The 14039-nt window shown below is 38.8% G+C and overlaps 1 protein-coding gene across 6 annotated transcripts in view; it reads right to left on the bottom strand.

Annotated features, from left to right (window-relative positions):
* Window positions 1-14039, bottom strand: part of SEC16A (SEC16 homolog A, endoplasmic reticulum export factor) — a 31927-nt gene that overhangs the window by 3410 nt on the left and 14478 nt on the right. For 3 of the 6 annotated variants that reach the window (XM_080401943.1, XM_080401945.1, XM_080401948.1), the window contains 24 exons: window positions 13771-13969; window positions 12504-12681; window positions 11599-11741; window positions 10690-10751; window positions 10331-10469; window positions 9839-10081; window positions 9415-9512; window positions 8626-8707; window positions 8320-8437; window positions 7945-8056; window positions 7558-7663; window positions 6930-7070; window positions 6701-6814; window positions 5843-6047; window positions 5391-5639; window positions 4610-4698; window positions 3563-3610; window positions 3224-3382; window positions 2905-2982; window positions 2619-2675; window positions 1842-1953; window positions 1367-1504; window positions 615-715; window positions 151-225 (listed from right to left, as the gene is read on the bottom strand). In XM_080401943.1, the coding sequence (XP_080258069.1) occupies window positions 151-225; window positions 615-715; window positions 1367-1504; window positions 1842-1953; window positions 2619-2675; window positions 2905-2982; window positions 3224-3382; window positions 3563-3610; window positions 4610-4698; window positions 5391-5639; window positions 5843-6047; window positions 6701-6814; window positions 6930-7070; window positions 7558-7663; window positions 7945-8056; window positions 8320-8437; window positions 8626-8707; window positions 9415-9512; window positions 9839-10081; window positions 10331-10469; window positions 10690-10751; window positions 11599-11741; window positions 12504-12681; window positions 13771-13969 (3046 nt within the window). The remainder of the gene's footprint in view (window positions 1-150; window positions 226-614; window positions 716-1366; window positions 1505-1841; window positions 1954-2618; window positions 2676-2904; window positions 2983-3223; window positions 3383-3562; window positions 3611-4609; window positions 4699-5390; window positions 5640-5842; window positions 6048-6700; window positions 6815-6929; window positions 7071-7557; window positions 7664-7944; window positions 8057-8319; window positions 8438-8625; window positions 8708-9414; window positions 9513-9838; window positions 10082-10330; window positions 10470-10689; window positions 10752-11598; window positions 11742-12503; window positions 12682-13770; window positions 13970-14039) is intronic. The other 3 variants (XM_080401946.1, XM_080401947.1, XM_080401944.1) reach the window with 3 other exon arrangements.

The raw sequence follows: 14039 nt of genomic DNA, 5'->3' as shown, positions 1-14039 counted from the left end.
GGAGGCAGACACATGCTTCCATCTTGGCTAGTCATCGGCAACTCAATCAGTTACTTGTTGTTTTAGATGGCCCATGTTAAGTCCACTACAAATTCATGGTTGAAATATGCTGCAAAAGTCATTAGCTAACTACTTTGAATCAAGCCTTACCTCGCCTGATTGGGAGCCATCAGGGTTAGAAACAGGAAGTCCAGATCCAGGAGGAAGGATTGCAGGGTTTAAATACTGAAGAAAAACAACGCACTTTTATTTATCTTTGTTACTATGATGCTATTTCACATTTCTGCTATATTGATGCCACTGAAGCAAAATGTTACAATACATCAAGCCAGGTGAAATATGCAGTGTGTGGCTCTTCCTATGTTCTTTGTCCCTTTCCTGACACATACTGCACCCACTAAAACCTGCAGCTCTGCCAGATGAGCAAATACATCTTCTCAGGGGCTTCCTACTTCAGTTTCCCTTCTCCAGTTCTTTAACTAAAATGTTATAAACATAATCCCTACAACAACATACTTTGTATGTACTGTGGCAATGAGAGTATTGTTCAGAATCATGACGGTTTTCTAATCAGAAGTTTAAATTATATATACAAGACATTCTTTCTAACCCACCTCTGGCTCAACAGCTGCAGCAGGATCTGCATTGGTTTGACTTGCAGCTGGTGCGTGCTCTGCTGCACCACTCCCTTCCATTGGCTGGGGTTCCCCTGGAACTACAAAGAAACCAGAATTCAGCCAAACACACCACATCAGGGCATTTGATTTCATGGAATGAGAAGGAGGGACATCAGCAGAACTGAATGTCTGCAACACCAATCTTCTTGCAGGAAAAATGAAATTTAAAAAGGGCAGTGTCAGTGTCTCTAGATGCCCCAATCTTGTTACAAGTGTTCAAGCAGGAGACGCATACAGTTCATACAGATAACCTCGGTGCACCACAGCACGTAGTGAAAGCAGGAAAATAAAAAAAAGATGGTAAGCAGGTGTGCAGGCAAGACCTCTCCCATTCTTCTGCCAAATAGAAGTCTTGGAACTAAGAACTGGTGTCAGAAGTGAGCACAAGATACTGAGCAACACAGGAATACTACACCATTCAAATTTTGCTATTTGGATGGCCTAGCCATTCTGCAATAGGACAGGGGGAGGGCAAAAAAAGAGAACCCCTTTATTTGCAGCATGCAGAGCTGGGCTTTACTAACCCATTTGTTTTACTGCAGTTCTCAGACTGATTCTACTTCTAGAACAAATTGGAGTTAATAAGATGGAACATTCTTAAATGTTCGTTAAAGGCTACATAATACACACACAGCCAAAAGTGACTTAGACATACAACCTCCTTACAATTTCATCCACTCATGACACACCTGAGTTTGGAACAAACACATTTGCAGGAATTGGCATTGGTGCCAAGGGGGCAAATAGGTCTGATGGTGCAGGAACAGCACCGCTTGACTTGGTTCCACCTGGATTCAGGACATCAACATAACGGGCTCTGCTTCCAGCTAAAACAGAAAAATCCAGAAATCACAGAAATAAGCCTTGTGTTAGTCATCCCCACGTCTATTTCAAACTGTTTGCTGGTTAAGCCATCTTTCCAAACCAGAAAATAACACTTCAGGGATACAAACAGTAATACTCAAGTACAGTTGGGACAGCAATCTCAGTGCAGAAGCTAGGCACGAGCTAAGCCAGCAATAGTTGCAGCTCCATGATATCACTAAGTTGCCAACCATTCCCCTAACAGCTCCAGCAAAGCCAAGACTTCTGCCTTCACATTTTATGCAAGACAAAAAAAAACTTTAGATCTTCCATACTTCAAGCATCAATGTTGCCTGTTACCTGCTCTTCTGGAAAACATGTTGACAGGGGCACTAGGTGGGCCTCCAGGTCCAGGTGGAACAGTCTGAGGAACTTTAGGAAATCCTGTCGGAGGTGGCGGTGGAGGCTTACTCTGCAGGGAGAAAAAAAAAATCCAACCACATTGTTGACTGAGAGTTTTAAACCAAGTATCCCTCTGACTTTTTTTCCTTACTTATTCCAGAGCACATAAAAATGGGTATACAGGCATACATCTTGTAGTGCAGACCAGTATTTCCCATCTTCCATCTAATAACTAATGTAAAGGCATTTCTGCAATCCACCTACATTCACTCTAAAAGGAAGCATTTACAATGATGGTTGTTATCATTTGTGTTTTGAGACAGATCCTTGAATGACAAGGATGGACAGGATGTCTATATGATGCATTACATTTTCAAAACTATAGACTCCTCCTACCTTTTTTCCCCTATATTCTGTTTGCAGCAAAATAACAAGCAACTGTCTAGGCTGCCAATCTCTATGAAGAGATACACCAGACTAAGTTTAGAGCAAATTCCCTTGTAAATTCAATTGCAGTTACCGGATCCACACCAGCAACTGAAGATACAATTGGTACCATAAGGATGTAGACCATAAATAGATATAACCTGTTTATTAGTTTCAAGATTTGGTGCATTTTAATCCAAATTCAGTAAAAGGCAGCTCTTAAGAGCCCATAACAGATTAAAGAAAACTGTGTGCCAGTACAGATTTTAGTTTTCCACTTGGAGAAATAATGAGTACTCATATTTTTACCTCTTCTTCTGGTTCATCCAGATTAACCCAGCGTTGTTTCTGTTCATCCCAAACAATCTACAAGAAAATCACAGTCAAAGATTAGGAGTTCAAACAAAGCTGTTAAGCCAAAAAAACCAAACCAAACCAAAACTTGTAACACTTTTTTTAAAAAGCCAGTCTTGGAATAAGCATAATCTCAAAGTTTTACACACGTTTACTTGTCAAAACAATGTTCTCTGCCATCTAGGCAAACATTCTGAATGAAGGAAAATGTATAAAGTTTTTTTCGATTTAGGGGCCTTACTGATTTGTTCTTGTCATCTGGCAGGTGAGCTTCATTCTTTCCTTTTCCCATCAGCCAGCGAAACCAGGTTCCACCAGTCTACAAAATAAATTAGTCTATCGCATTAATTCTCTCAACACTGCCTTTACAGGCAGATTAAAAAAAAACATTCATGCAACAATTCATTTTCTGTTAGGGACTTGAACTCTGAGTCCAGAGCCACCCCTAACAAAAAGAAACAGTTTAGTCAGGACCTCTTAAATCAGTATGCCAGACCAGGAGCTACCACATATACTAACAAATCTCCTCCAGCTCTAGCTACTTTTCTTAGAAAGCTTACCTTTCTAGGTGCTGGTTCCTTTTTTATTTCTTTTTTATTCTCTTTCCCTACAGGAACAGAGGGAGGAGGAGAGGGCTGTTTTGCTGCAGAGCTGGATCTCTCTCGTCCCACAGAATGAGCAGAGGACTCTGAAGTTGTTCGGGATCTTCGCCCATAGCCCTATATTACAAATGCATAAGTACAAAGCTGTTGCTGCTGGACTGATGGATTACGTTTCATCTTGCTAAACAAATTCCTTCTTTGAAAAGTTAGTAAGAGGAAGAGATACAAAAGCACGTAAAAAATAAACATAAATGAGAACAAAGATTTAGTGAAAGAAACAGCCTGCTCATGGCATACCATATGTGCTGAAGACTGAGATGCAGATCTGGATCTTCGTCCTGGTGCCTGGTTAGATATAAAGCCAGGACATGCATAATAAGCAAGCAGCTAAATATCTGACACAATATTCACTTTTTATCAAGAATTCCCACACAATTAAAGATATTCAAGCTGGTTATTTGGGTACTTTATTTCCTCTGACATATACGAGGTACAGAAAAAGAGCTGAAGTCTGGCCAAGCAATCGCACAATCATGTAACTAAAAGTGTTAAATCAGGGCACTGCTATGCAGGCTAACCAGCTAACAAGAGGAAAGATAAAAACGCTGCACCAGGGAATGGTCGCTGCATTTTTTTCCTCCCTCCAACATTTGGTTGTTCTTCTAAATTTTGTACAGCAACTCAAGCATAAAAAAATTTCACTGTTTCTTCTAGAAGTATGGTTAATTTCTAATTAAAAACTCTCCTCATCCTTTAATCAGTTGCCAAATGTATCCCTATTAAAAATGTTTATATTAATTCTTTCAAACAATTGTCACTTCAGGAGACTAACTTTCAGGGAGAGGCCAACTTCAGTGATACTTAAACAGTGAAAATACAACGTATTTTTAAAAAGGGGGTTGGGATTTTGATAAACACCTTCTACATTTCCAGTCATGATCAAGTGGCAGTTAACGCTGGGCTTTTAAAACTCAGTCACAGAACTGTTCACTGGGCCCTGCTTGCCTCACTTGCTGATGTATGCTACAAGTTCTTCTGGGTATAGAGAATCATTCTGGGAGGTGGGAGAAGAAGGCAGGGCAGAGATAAAAACTCTTCAGACAACAGCTTGATATCCCCCCTCCCCCCTTTTTAAAAAAAATAATAATTGTTTTTAAGAGAATAAAATTAGGGCTAAAATTGTTCTACTAGCTCTTCATTATTTATTCTACTGAAGAGGAAGATCAGTGGGAAAGAAAAACTAATCCTCAAGTCTTTCTGAAGAGCAAAGCCCCAATATACTCTCTTTGCAAAGGTCTGTCATGCAGCTGACACTTGCTCAAAACATGTATGAAATAAAGATACCATGCTAGCCATTCTGCCATAGAAATCCTCTTCCCTCTGTTCAGGGAAAGAGCTTTGTGAAGGAGACTCCCGGGCAATTCTCTGTGTTCCTTAAAAAACAAATTAGATTATGTTAGTGAGGAGGAGGGGATGAGACAGACACACAACAACAATGAAAAAAACCCACCAAAACCAAAGCGTCCCCAAATCCCACAACAACACAACACAAGAGCTTTCACTAGTTAGGAGTTTTGTGACAGAAAGAACCTGGTCTTTTAAAGAACATGAACTGCAGTTTCTAGGATTCTTTTTTTCCCTTCTGCATGGGTATTACATTAGTTCTAAACACAGGTTAGAGCAGGCTGCGAGATGCAACCATCTGTATGGAGCACTAAAAGGTTCTTCACATCTCTAACAGAGCTCTGCCAAACTTGTGTATGCCTGCTGTCTCATGTGTTAGGTTCTCCTGTCACAGAATCAGAACTTACTGCGTCCCAGACACTGATGCTCAGAGGCTCCAATCACAGACCCTGCAAACAGAACTGCCAGCCCCTGTGCACTCAGCGATTACCTGTTAGGGTCGAAACCATGAACTGCCAAGTCTGACCTCTCTTTTAATTTAAAGCCAAATAAGCAGGATAAACACTGTAATTTTGCACAGATGTTTCTGTGCCATTACATGGTTTAAATTTCATTACCCAAGACTTGACTTACTATTTGCTAAATATTGAGATATTTTGCATTTTCCCTCAAAATACTTCTTTCCCCTTATAAGGAAGGAAAGCTGTTTAAGATCCCAGACCTGTTTCTGGGTTTATCTGCTCTTCTGACCGTGGTTCAATTTCTTGTGGTGGTCCTCCTGGTGGTAGTGCTGACCCTAAATACAGGGGTGATGGTTCATTTCCATATGGATTTGAAAATCCTGGAGGTGCAAAGCCAGGTCCTGGACCAATAGGCTGAGAAGCCACTGAATAGAAAGGGACACTTCGGACAGCTTCCTGGTCACCAGGAGGAATCATAGCAGCTGACCCATCAAGGGCAGCCTGAGGTACTGCAGCGCACAAAAAAAAAAATAAATTAGAAGTTATAACTAAAAAGAAGTTCTAGTATATGAACCTTTTACCCTACAAATAAAATGATATAATGCAGAAGTGAAATCTCACTGTTTCTACCACCCTCTTAAGTAGCTTCTTATACCAGAAACCTGGAAAGTTTATTTTCTCTCTGTCATGAAGAAGGATATGAAACACTAACCTGAAGGCATCAGCTGCACACTTTGCATCTGTTGAGCCATATTGGGTAATAAGGATGCTAACAATGCATTTTCAGCACCTGGACCCATGTCACGGCCAACTCCTGCTCCATCACATTGACTAGCATGGTCTAATTCAGAGCTTGGTGTACTACATGCATATGGTGGTGGGGTGGATCTGTCTGTGTTATAAGCTATTGCACCCTCCTGCACAAAAAAGCAAGATCTTATTAACTGTACCAGACATTCAGTTCATAACCAAGGGAACATACAGCAAAGGAAAACTTAAAGAGTGAAAACAGCACACAGGGGTTTTTTTAGCGTTTAGTCAAAAAAAATGGAGCCATCAGCCATTTGCAGGCCAAGTTCAACAAATCATTTGAAGTCTTCTTGGGAAGTTTTGTTTGGATGTTTTTCAAATGGAAGCTTAGTTAATTAGCTCAAGGTTCAAATTTCTAACAGATCTCTAAATAAATGGCAATTATTTCCACTCTGTTATGAACTAGTTAGACTAATTCAAACACAACGTTTTTTTTCCTGGCAAGCAGAACATCTGCTTACAGCAGGAGTTATTACAACCCAATAAGCCTTTCAATTCCCCTTGCATTATGGTACTAAGAAACGCCTGTCTCATATAACGTACACTACCCTTTAACTATTTGGTATTAAATCTTAGGGCACTAAAGTGTGGTAAATCCACTTGGTTTAAATCATAACACTCGCACTTCACAACATGAATACATCCATAAGGTCACTTAATATGTTTCTGTGATTAGCAGTATAAGCAAAACCATTTAAAAAATTGGATTTACACTAATCCTTAAAAGAGAATATTTCATGTTGAATAGTACATTCTGTACCTTGATCTGTCCATCCACATGTCGAAGCGTTATTAACCATGAAGGTTCAATAAAAGATTCCTGTTCTGGTTTTTCTTTTATCTGTGGGTCAAACAGGCGTAGTTGTGATGACATCTAGAAAAACGAATCATTGTAAAGTTTAGGTTAACCAGACAACAAAATGCAACTTTAACCACAGGTTATCACTTACAATATGAAGACACAAATACTTCACTCTTCCTTATGTTACCTGGATTAGCTGGCCAATAAGTACAGGTGAATAGTAATGTGGATCTTTAAGGACAGTTCTAGAAATGACTTCACAATAATGGAAAGCCTGAGCAGCAAGTCCCATTTCAGCTAGTCGGCAAGCATAGATGAATTTGAAAACCTAAGGAATGCAAGGAGGTGAAATAAACTAAGTGATCAGAACATTTGTAGAAGTATCAAATGAAAGGCAATCTCTCATTTCAGCTGAAAGCTCAGATATCCCATTATCACATCTATACCAGGCAGGAAAAGAAAAATAGGGAAAAAGCATTCAGTTCTGCTCTTCCACCCAGTGTATCCAACGGAAGTTATCTATTTGTCTAACAGCCAGTACCAGCAAATTCTCCTGGATTTTTCTTTAGGAATATAGAGTTACAATGACAACAAAACTTAAAATTCAGAAGTTTAGAATACATCTATGAAAAATGTGAAAAGTAGATTTAACTGACAAGAGGAAAAAAGCTATCTTGCACTACATTATCCATTAATATTTCATGTTACAATGGATAAAATATTTGCTATGCTGAATACAGAACATGAGAGATGAAAGCCTCACATAAAACTTGCCAACCCCCCCCCCCCCAAACCTGAAACAAACAGCTCTTCACCTGGAAATTGGGCAAACAGCCAGGCTGACTTCCTAGCGACTGTGCATATTCATAAGCTTCTGTTCTTTGAATGGCTTCATTAGTGGCAAACTTAAAAAATGGCAAACTATTCAGAAACGGGAGAGGAAAAAAATTATTTAACATTGAGATTATATATGCTGACAATAAATACAGATCCATCAATCAGAAATGAATTCAGAAACATCACTCTTAAGACACTCAGTAACTTCTCCTCAAACAAGGACAGGGCATCAAATATTTATCTCAAAACCAGCTATGGCTAGTGATGATAAGGGCAGCAGTGCAACAGTCTGTCAAGCCATTAAGCTTTCATTTTTTCATCTAAAAAGTTGTGTTAAAAAAAAAAAAAAAAAAAAAGAGGCAAACCTATGATTTGATCCAATTAGGACAAGCTTTGTTGTCTTCCTTGTGTAAACTCCAAAACCAACTTGGGCCATAAGGTAACAAAAGTGAGCAGCATCCAGCAGGCCTTTAGAAGCTGTAGAGAAATATGTGACAGAACTCAGGATATTTCCTCTTGGGTGCACACTGTAATTCAGTGTCCCGTATTGTTTTGGCTTTGCATTCAAACACCTTCACAATAGAGACACAGCCATGTAAAGTGGAACAGTTTTATATTTCACACAGCAATAGCTTGTTTGGAAGAAAAAAAAAAAAAAAAAAAAAAAAGGCTGAGTAACTAAAACTTTCAGAAAGCTTTTCCTTCAGTCATCATCACCCTGTTCATTCCCCAAGAGTTACCAAGAGTGTCTCCCATGGTAGCAATGGTCCTGGATTCCAAGTCCACATTATTGGTCAAGTTGGATAACACCATTGCTAGATGAGGCCTCCAGTCTCCCCATTTCTCATCTCCACAGCACTAAAATTAGAAGAATTACTTAGTCAAATCAGTGACTGGAGCTCTGCATGGGTGTTTCAACCTAAAAAGGACCAAAACAACTTATCTGACATTCTAGGAAAAGCACATGGAAATATTACTGTTGTGAACTACACTACTCAACTGCAGTACCTCTTTAGTCTCAACTGCAGCTCACACTCGCATCTTACCGTGGATGCAGCTGGCATCCTTCCAGACATGAGCTGGTAAACAGTCTGCAGAGGGTCATTAATTGGGAGACTGTTGGCAAATCTACGGAGACATTATACAGAAAAACAAAGCAAAAACATGGGGTAAGCAGATAAGATGTACTCAAACACTCAGTGGCAGTTAATCTAGCTTAGTTTAAGGGAAGGAAGTGCTGTTTGCAAATACTACACTGAATTAAGCAATTGCCCAGTGGATAATGTTCAAAAGCAAAATGTTACTAGTTAACTGGATCTGCCACTCTGACACAAGGTAGTCCAAGCCAGGAAAAATCTCAGGGTTCTTCCCAAGCCAGCCAAGTAGACTTGGTACGTGATTTCACAAGCTCAGGAAGCTGAAAGTTTTTCTGTCTGCAGACAAAGCGTGCACAAACACATCTACTTCTTCAAGGCAAGGAGAATGAAGGGTACGACAGAGCTACCTGGCTTTAACAAAGTTGGCAGCTGGTTTTTTGCACAGTTTTTTAAAAGCCTGACTAACAGCACCTGTCAAGCAAGGCCACATATGACACTGTTCAAACACCCCTTAAACAGAATGAGTGGCATAGAATAACTTCTCAGATTTATGGCCAGAAGGCCCCAGAATAAAAAGTAACAGAGAACAACTGAATATACAGGTAAAATGAAAGCATAATTCTTGCATGAGCTACTAAGGGTAACTCAGGCTTTTGACATTAAGATTTCTGAGCACCAAATCTCTACCTCTAGCAGAATAGGTAGTCATATTGTACTAATCAACAAGGAAAACAGTACCTGGTCATAACTCTTGCATGTGTTCTGCTGTCCATTTTGCTGGCAAGTAGCAGAGCATGACCCCATAAACCATGCTTCATCGCAGACTCCAAAGCATCCTAATTAATATAAAAATTAGTTTCTTGGAAATAGCTTAAAATACTATTCAGATCAACAATGATTGTTTTACAGTAGTACTTTGTGACTGAATGAAAAAGTATTTGTTTAGATCAAATGCTAACACATGAATATAATTTTGTTTTATATTGTAAACTGTAGGGCATAACGTTCTTCCATATCATTGTAGGGCAGTGCCATGAAACATCATATGCACTGCAAGCTGCAAAAATTATTTTAACTGATACCTAGAGCTTTAAGATTTGTGAAAAGTAAGTAAACAAAATAAGATGCATGCAGTATTTGGAACAACAGTATAAGCACTCACCTTCTTGCGGCCATAAAGCAGTAACTCCCTAAATCTCTCTGTCTCTTTCTCAAGACTGTCAATTGTGGTTATAAGACTATCGGTGAGAAATGAGAGCTGGGCTTCACCAGATTCCTCTTCCACTTGTTCCAAAGCTTCATTAGTGAAATCAATCAAATTTGCTTCATTTGGTGACTTTCCAGGAAGCCACACTGTTTTATGATCTCGGAGTAAAAGTTCAGCCAGGTCTGTTCCCACAACCGTCTACACACGTAGAGAAAAAAGAAAAAAAATTACTCTTACTTCAACATTTCCTTCATTTTATTTATCACCTCAACAACAACATGTGAGTATCAGCACCTCTCAGCACCTCAGGACAAATGACCAGTTTACCTGTTCCATCAATCTGTGCACTGTTCCAAGGTAAGTAACTTTATTACTGTCTTTTACATAAATACCACTTTGCCTCTAAAATATTTTAGGATAGATAAACATTCAAGCAGTGAGACATACCCCATTCTGCCTGCACAACAGTACAATAAAGTCCCAAAGCAGACTTGCAGACTCTTTGTCAATTAGATTATCATTCTTAAAGCACTGTGAAGCTTTATTTTGTGCAAAATTAATAACATCTACTTTATGGGTGTCATCCCTGAAAAAAAAAAAAAAAAAGAAAGTTTTTAATGAGACAAATGTTAACATTCAGATCGTTATTGTGATTACTATGATGAACAAATTTAAAGCTTATGTATTATTTAAGCATGTGAAAAGTCACAAATATTTTCAATTAGTTTAAATCCTGTGATTTGCAGACAATGATGAAATGGATTCTGAATGCATTGAAGTTATTTCTGAAATCTGTAAGAACATACTTAGCAAGAGGACCGGGAAATGCTCTCATCTCTTCTTGCTCTGGGGAATGTTGTAACATAGTCTAAAAAACAAATAGAATCCATAAGAAATTCTTATAACTATGAATTTTTCTTTTTAACAATAAAACCCCAGACCTGAACATAACCCATAGTGTAATCAAGCCTATTGCTCTTAAAATACATATGGTAACTTGCAGTTTGCACAAGGATAATAAATTATGAAATCTCCTTTACATGGAAGTCATTCCGTAGCAAAATACAAAGATCTTCTTCATATCTCTTTAATCATAGAATCAAATCATAGAATCACTTAGGCTGGAAAAGACGTTAAAGAACATTGAGTCCAACCATAAACCTAACACTGCCAAGTCCAATAATTTTCATGATGCTGTTCTAGTACTTTCGTACAACTCTACTCCCTTATAGTGATACTTTAACAATGAATTCTACCCTCATCATGTAAACCCATCCTTCCATATATTTTACATTAACTGAGTATTGCATTTCTTTGCACAAGAAGAATGAAAATATACCCATGATATTTAATCCCCAGTCCATCTAGATGACACACAATCCTCAGCCCTGCAGAGAATGTATGAGGACAATGTTGTCCCTATGACCCACAATACAGAGAAATAAACCAGCACAACTCCCAGCTCTTCTAGGATGTAAGGATTTTACCTGAACAAATAAGGAGCTGGATGATCTGATCATGATTACTTCATCTCTCAGAGGAAAATAATTTTTCAAGTTACTGTTTTTCTTACGGTTACAGCCCAAACAGATAAAAGAACTACGTGTTCACATACTAAAAAAAGTCAGGAAGCTATAGACCCAAGTTCCCCACTCCCTTTCCAAAAGGCAGACCTGTATTCCACCACCACCTCCCTTTTTTCTTTTAAACTTTACCTCCATACTGTGTATTTCAACCAGAGCTGGCTGTCCTTCTGAAGGCAGGTTTGGCAGCACTTTTATTAGGAAGCCCCCAGGACCAAACCTTGCGCAGATATGAGGCACTGAAAATTTCTCAGGTGTTGAGGGCCTTAAAGGTGCTGAAATGGGAAGAAAAGCTAAAGTAAGAAAAGTACCCTGTCTTGCAACTAAGTAAACTTGCTGATGTTATTTATCCAATTCAGTAATCCTGAAGTACTAGTAGAAAAAACCCTGCCATTCAATTTAGCTAAACTTTATAAGCTACAATTGATCTGCTCCATTATAGTCCCAAAGATTTTCTGAAGATTTGCAATGATAAGAACAAAACTAGACTATAAAACTTCAAAATCCACTTATTTTTTCTATGCAGGGGCCTCGATTGCTCATATCAAGACACATTTCTGTGATCTCTGTACAGATATATGGCACATCTTCAAAGAGCTAATCTACTTCAACATACTCCGGAAAAAACTTTTTCCAGAGAAACAAGGACAAGAAAAAAAAACTATGGAAAAATCTGAAGTTTAAGTTAAGCTTTAATCATTCCCCCTGAAGCACAAGCAGCACAGTTAAAAATCTACCTAAAAAGACATTTACAAATAGAAGTAATGCAGTACTTCATAGCAAACACTGTCTAGCTGCTACTGTTTTGTGATATACCCAGGTTTCAGCAAGCAAGTTATCCTTAATTGAAAAGGAAACAAGACTTTGTTCACGTGCACACACACTGTAAACCAGCATTTTTTTCCTGTTAACATGCTCAATGAATACAAGAAAGGCAACTCATACACTACAAATATTAACATAAGTGCAAACTACTACTGGCGGACAACCTCACAAGCACAGTGCCTTCCCTCCTCCTTCCCCAAGGGTGCCAATACCTTGTTCTACAGCTGACCATCCAGTTTCAGTCGGGTAGCCATAACCTGTAAAAGGCTGTTGTCCATCAAAGTTAGCAGCATATCCGCCATATGGGTAATCTGTGTGGAGCAACACTCCCTGCGCAGTAGTTTCATATGTATTAGCCATTAGATCATGATTACTTCTATACAGCTGGCTCTAAATAGATCATATTAGTAATTGTTAGCAGAGAGCATGAAGTTACACAAAGCAAGCAATACTGCAAGCATGACTCAAGACCGTAAGCATTCCCCCACCCAGCTGAAATCCTTTACACCATTCGTAAACCAGGCTTACTACACCACTGCATTTGAAAAAGCTACCCTGCAAGATACCTGCAGCAATGGGCTACAGAAGATAATTAGTATCTCAGCATTCTCACTTAGCGTTTTTACTACCATTTGACCTGTTCACATCCATGTATGTTCAGTTCTCTCACAACAGAATGTCTACGTGCCTGTGTGAAGAATAACATCACAGAATGCGCTGCAGGTTCTGTATCAGCAACTATGGATCAGAACCAACATTCACCTCTGCTGTAACACTTTGACAGAAAATCTCAACTGATTAAAATGATGGATACCTAAATAATCTCCAGTACTACTTTCAATATTACTAAATGAATCTGAATTCAGGCTGAAAAAACACCTAAACTTCCAAGTAACATGATGAACCAACACATGACACTACAGCTAAAATGACACATTCCACTAGCAAAGACTGTGCCTCAAAAATAGCTCAAATATTCTCTGTATTCTTCGGGTATTTGTACTTATGGCATAAATAGATGAGTGATCAGTTAGGTTTGGGTTTTGCTTTTAAAGTCAAAATAGCATCATACAAATATGGAGTTAGTCTTTTAACAGATCCCAAGTTCAGTCATAGCATTCATGCGTGTGATGAGAAAAACAACATAACACAAAGCCAGACACATTATCAACTACAGCCAAGCACAGTAAGGGCAAAGTTCTCACAAACAGTAAATGGATTCAGTAGAGGAAATTTTCCATTTCTCTGTGTGTGGCAACTTGCACAGCTGAGTGCTGATTTTGGTTAAAGTTCTCTTGACAACTGTGATAAATATTAAGTTCAAAACTATATTACAAAACAGCCTTAACTTACAGAATAAAAGTTTTTCAATCTAAACCCAGAAATATTTCTGTATTTCTAATGCTTCACCCACCCCCCAAAATCGAGAAAGACCCAACTCAACTGAAAGAGTACTTGATGTGACCATTTGAAACTCACTTGTTGAGAGCGAGAGCTGAAACTACTCTGGTGACTGTGAACACTGCGGGAGCTACGGAGACTATGACCAGAATGCTCACTGTGGACACTGCGCCTGTCAAATTCATCACCATAGGGGTCTCTATGGGGCTCAGATTCATCATCAAAACTTCCAGTAAAACGAGGATCATATCTCCAGTTATCTTCATATTGGTCATGTCTGAACAAAGAAACATACAAAGAAAAAATGAACATAGCCACCCATATCCCTGAGGAAAGTGACTTCACTG

The sequence above is a fragment of the Falco punctatus genome (assembly GCF_963210335.1).
Source record: "Falco punctatus genome assembly, chromosome: 9".
NCBI classification, from domain to species: domain Eukaryota; kingdom Metazoa; phylum Chordata; class Aves; order Falconiformes; family Falconidae; genus Falco; species Falco punctatus.
This window is presented reverse-complemented; position numbering and strand designations above follow the sequence as displayed.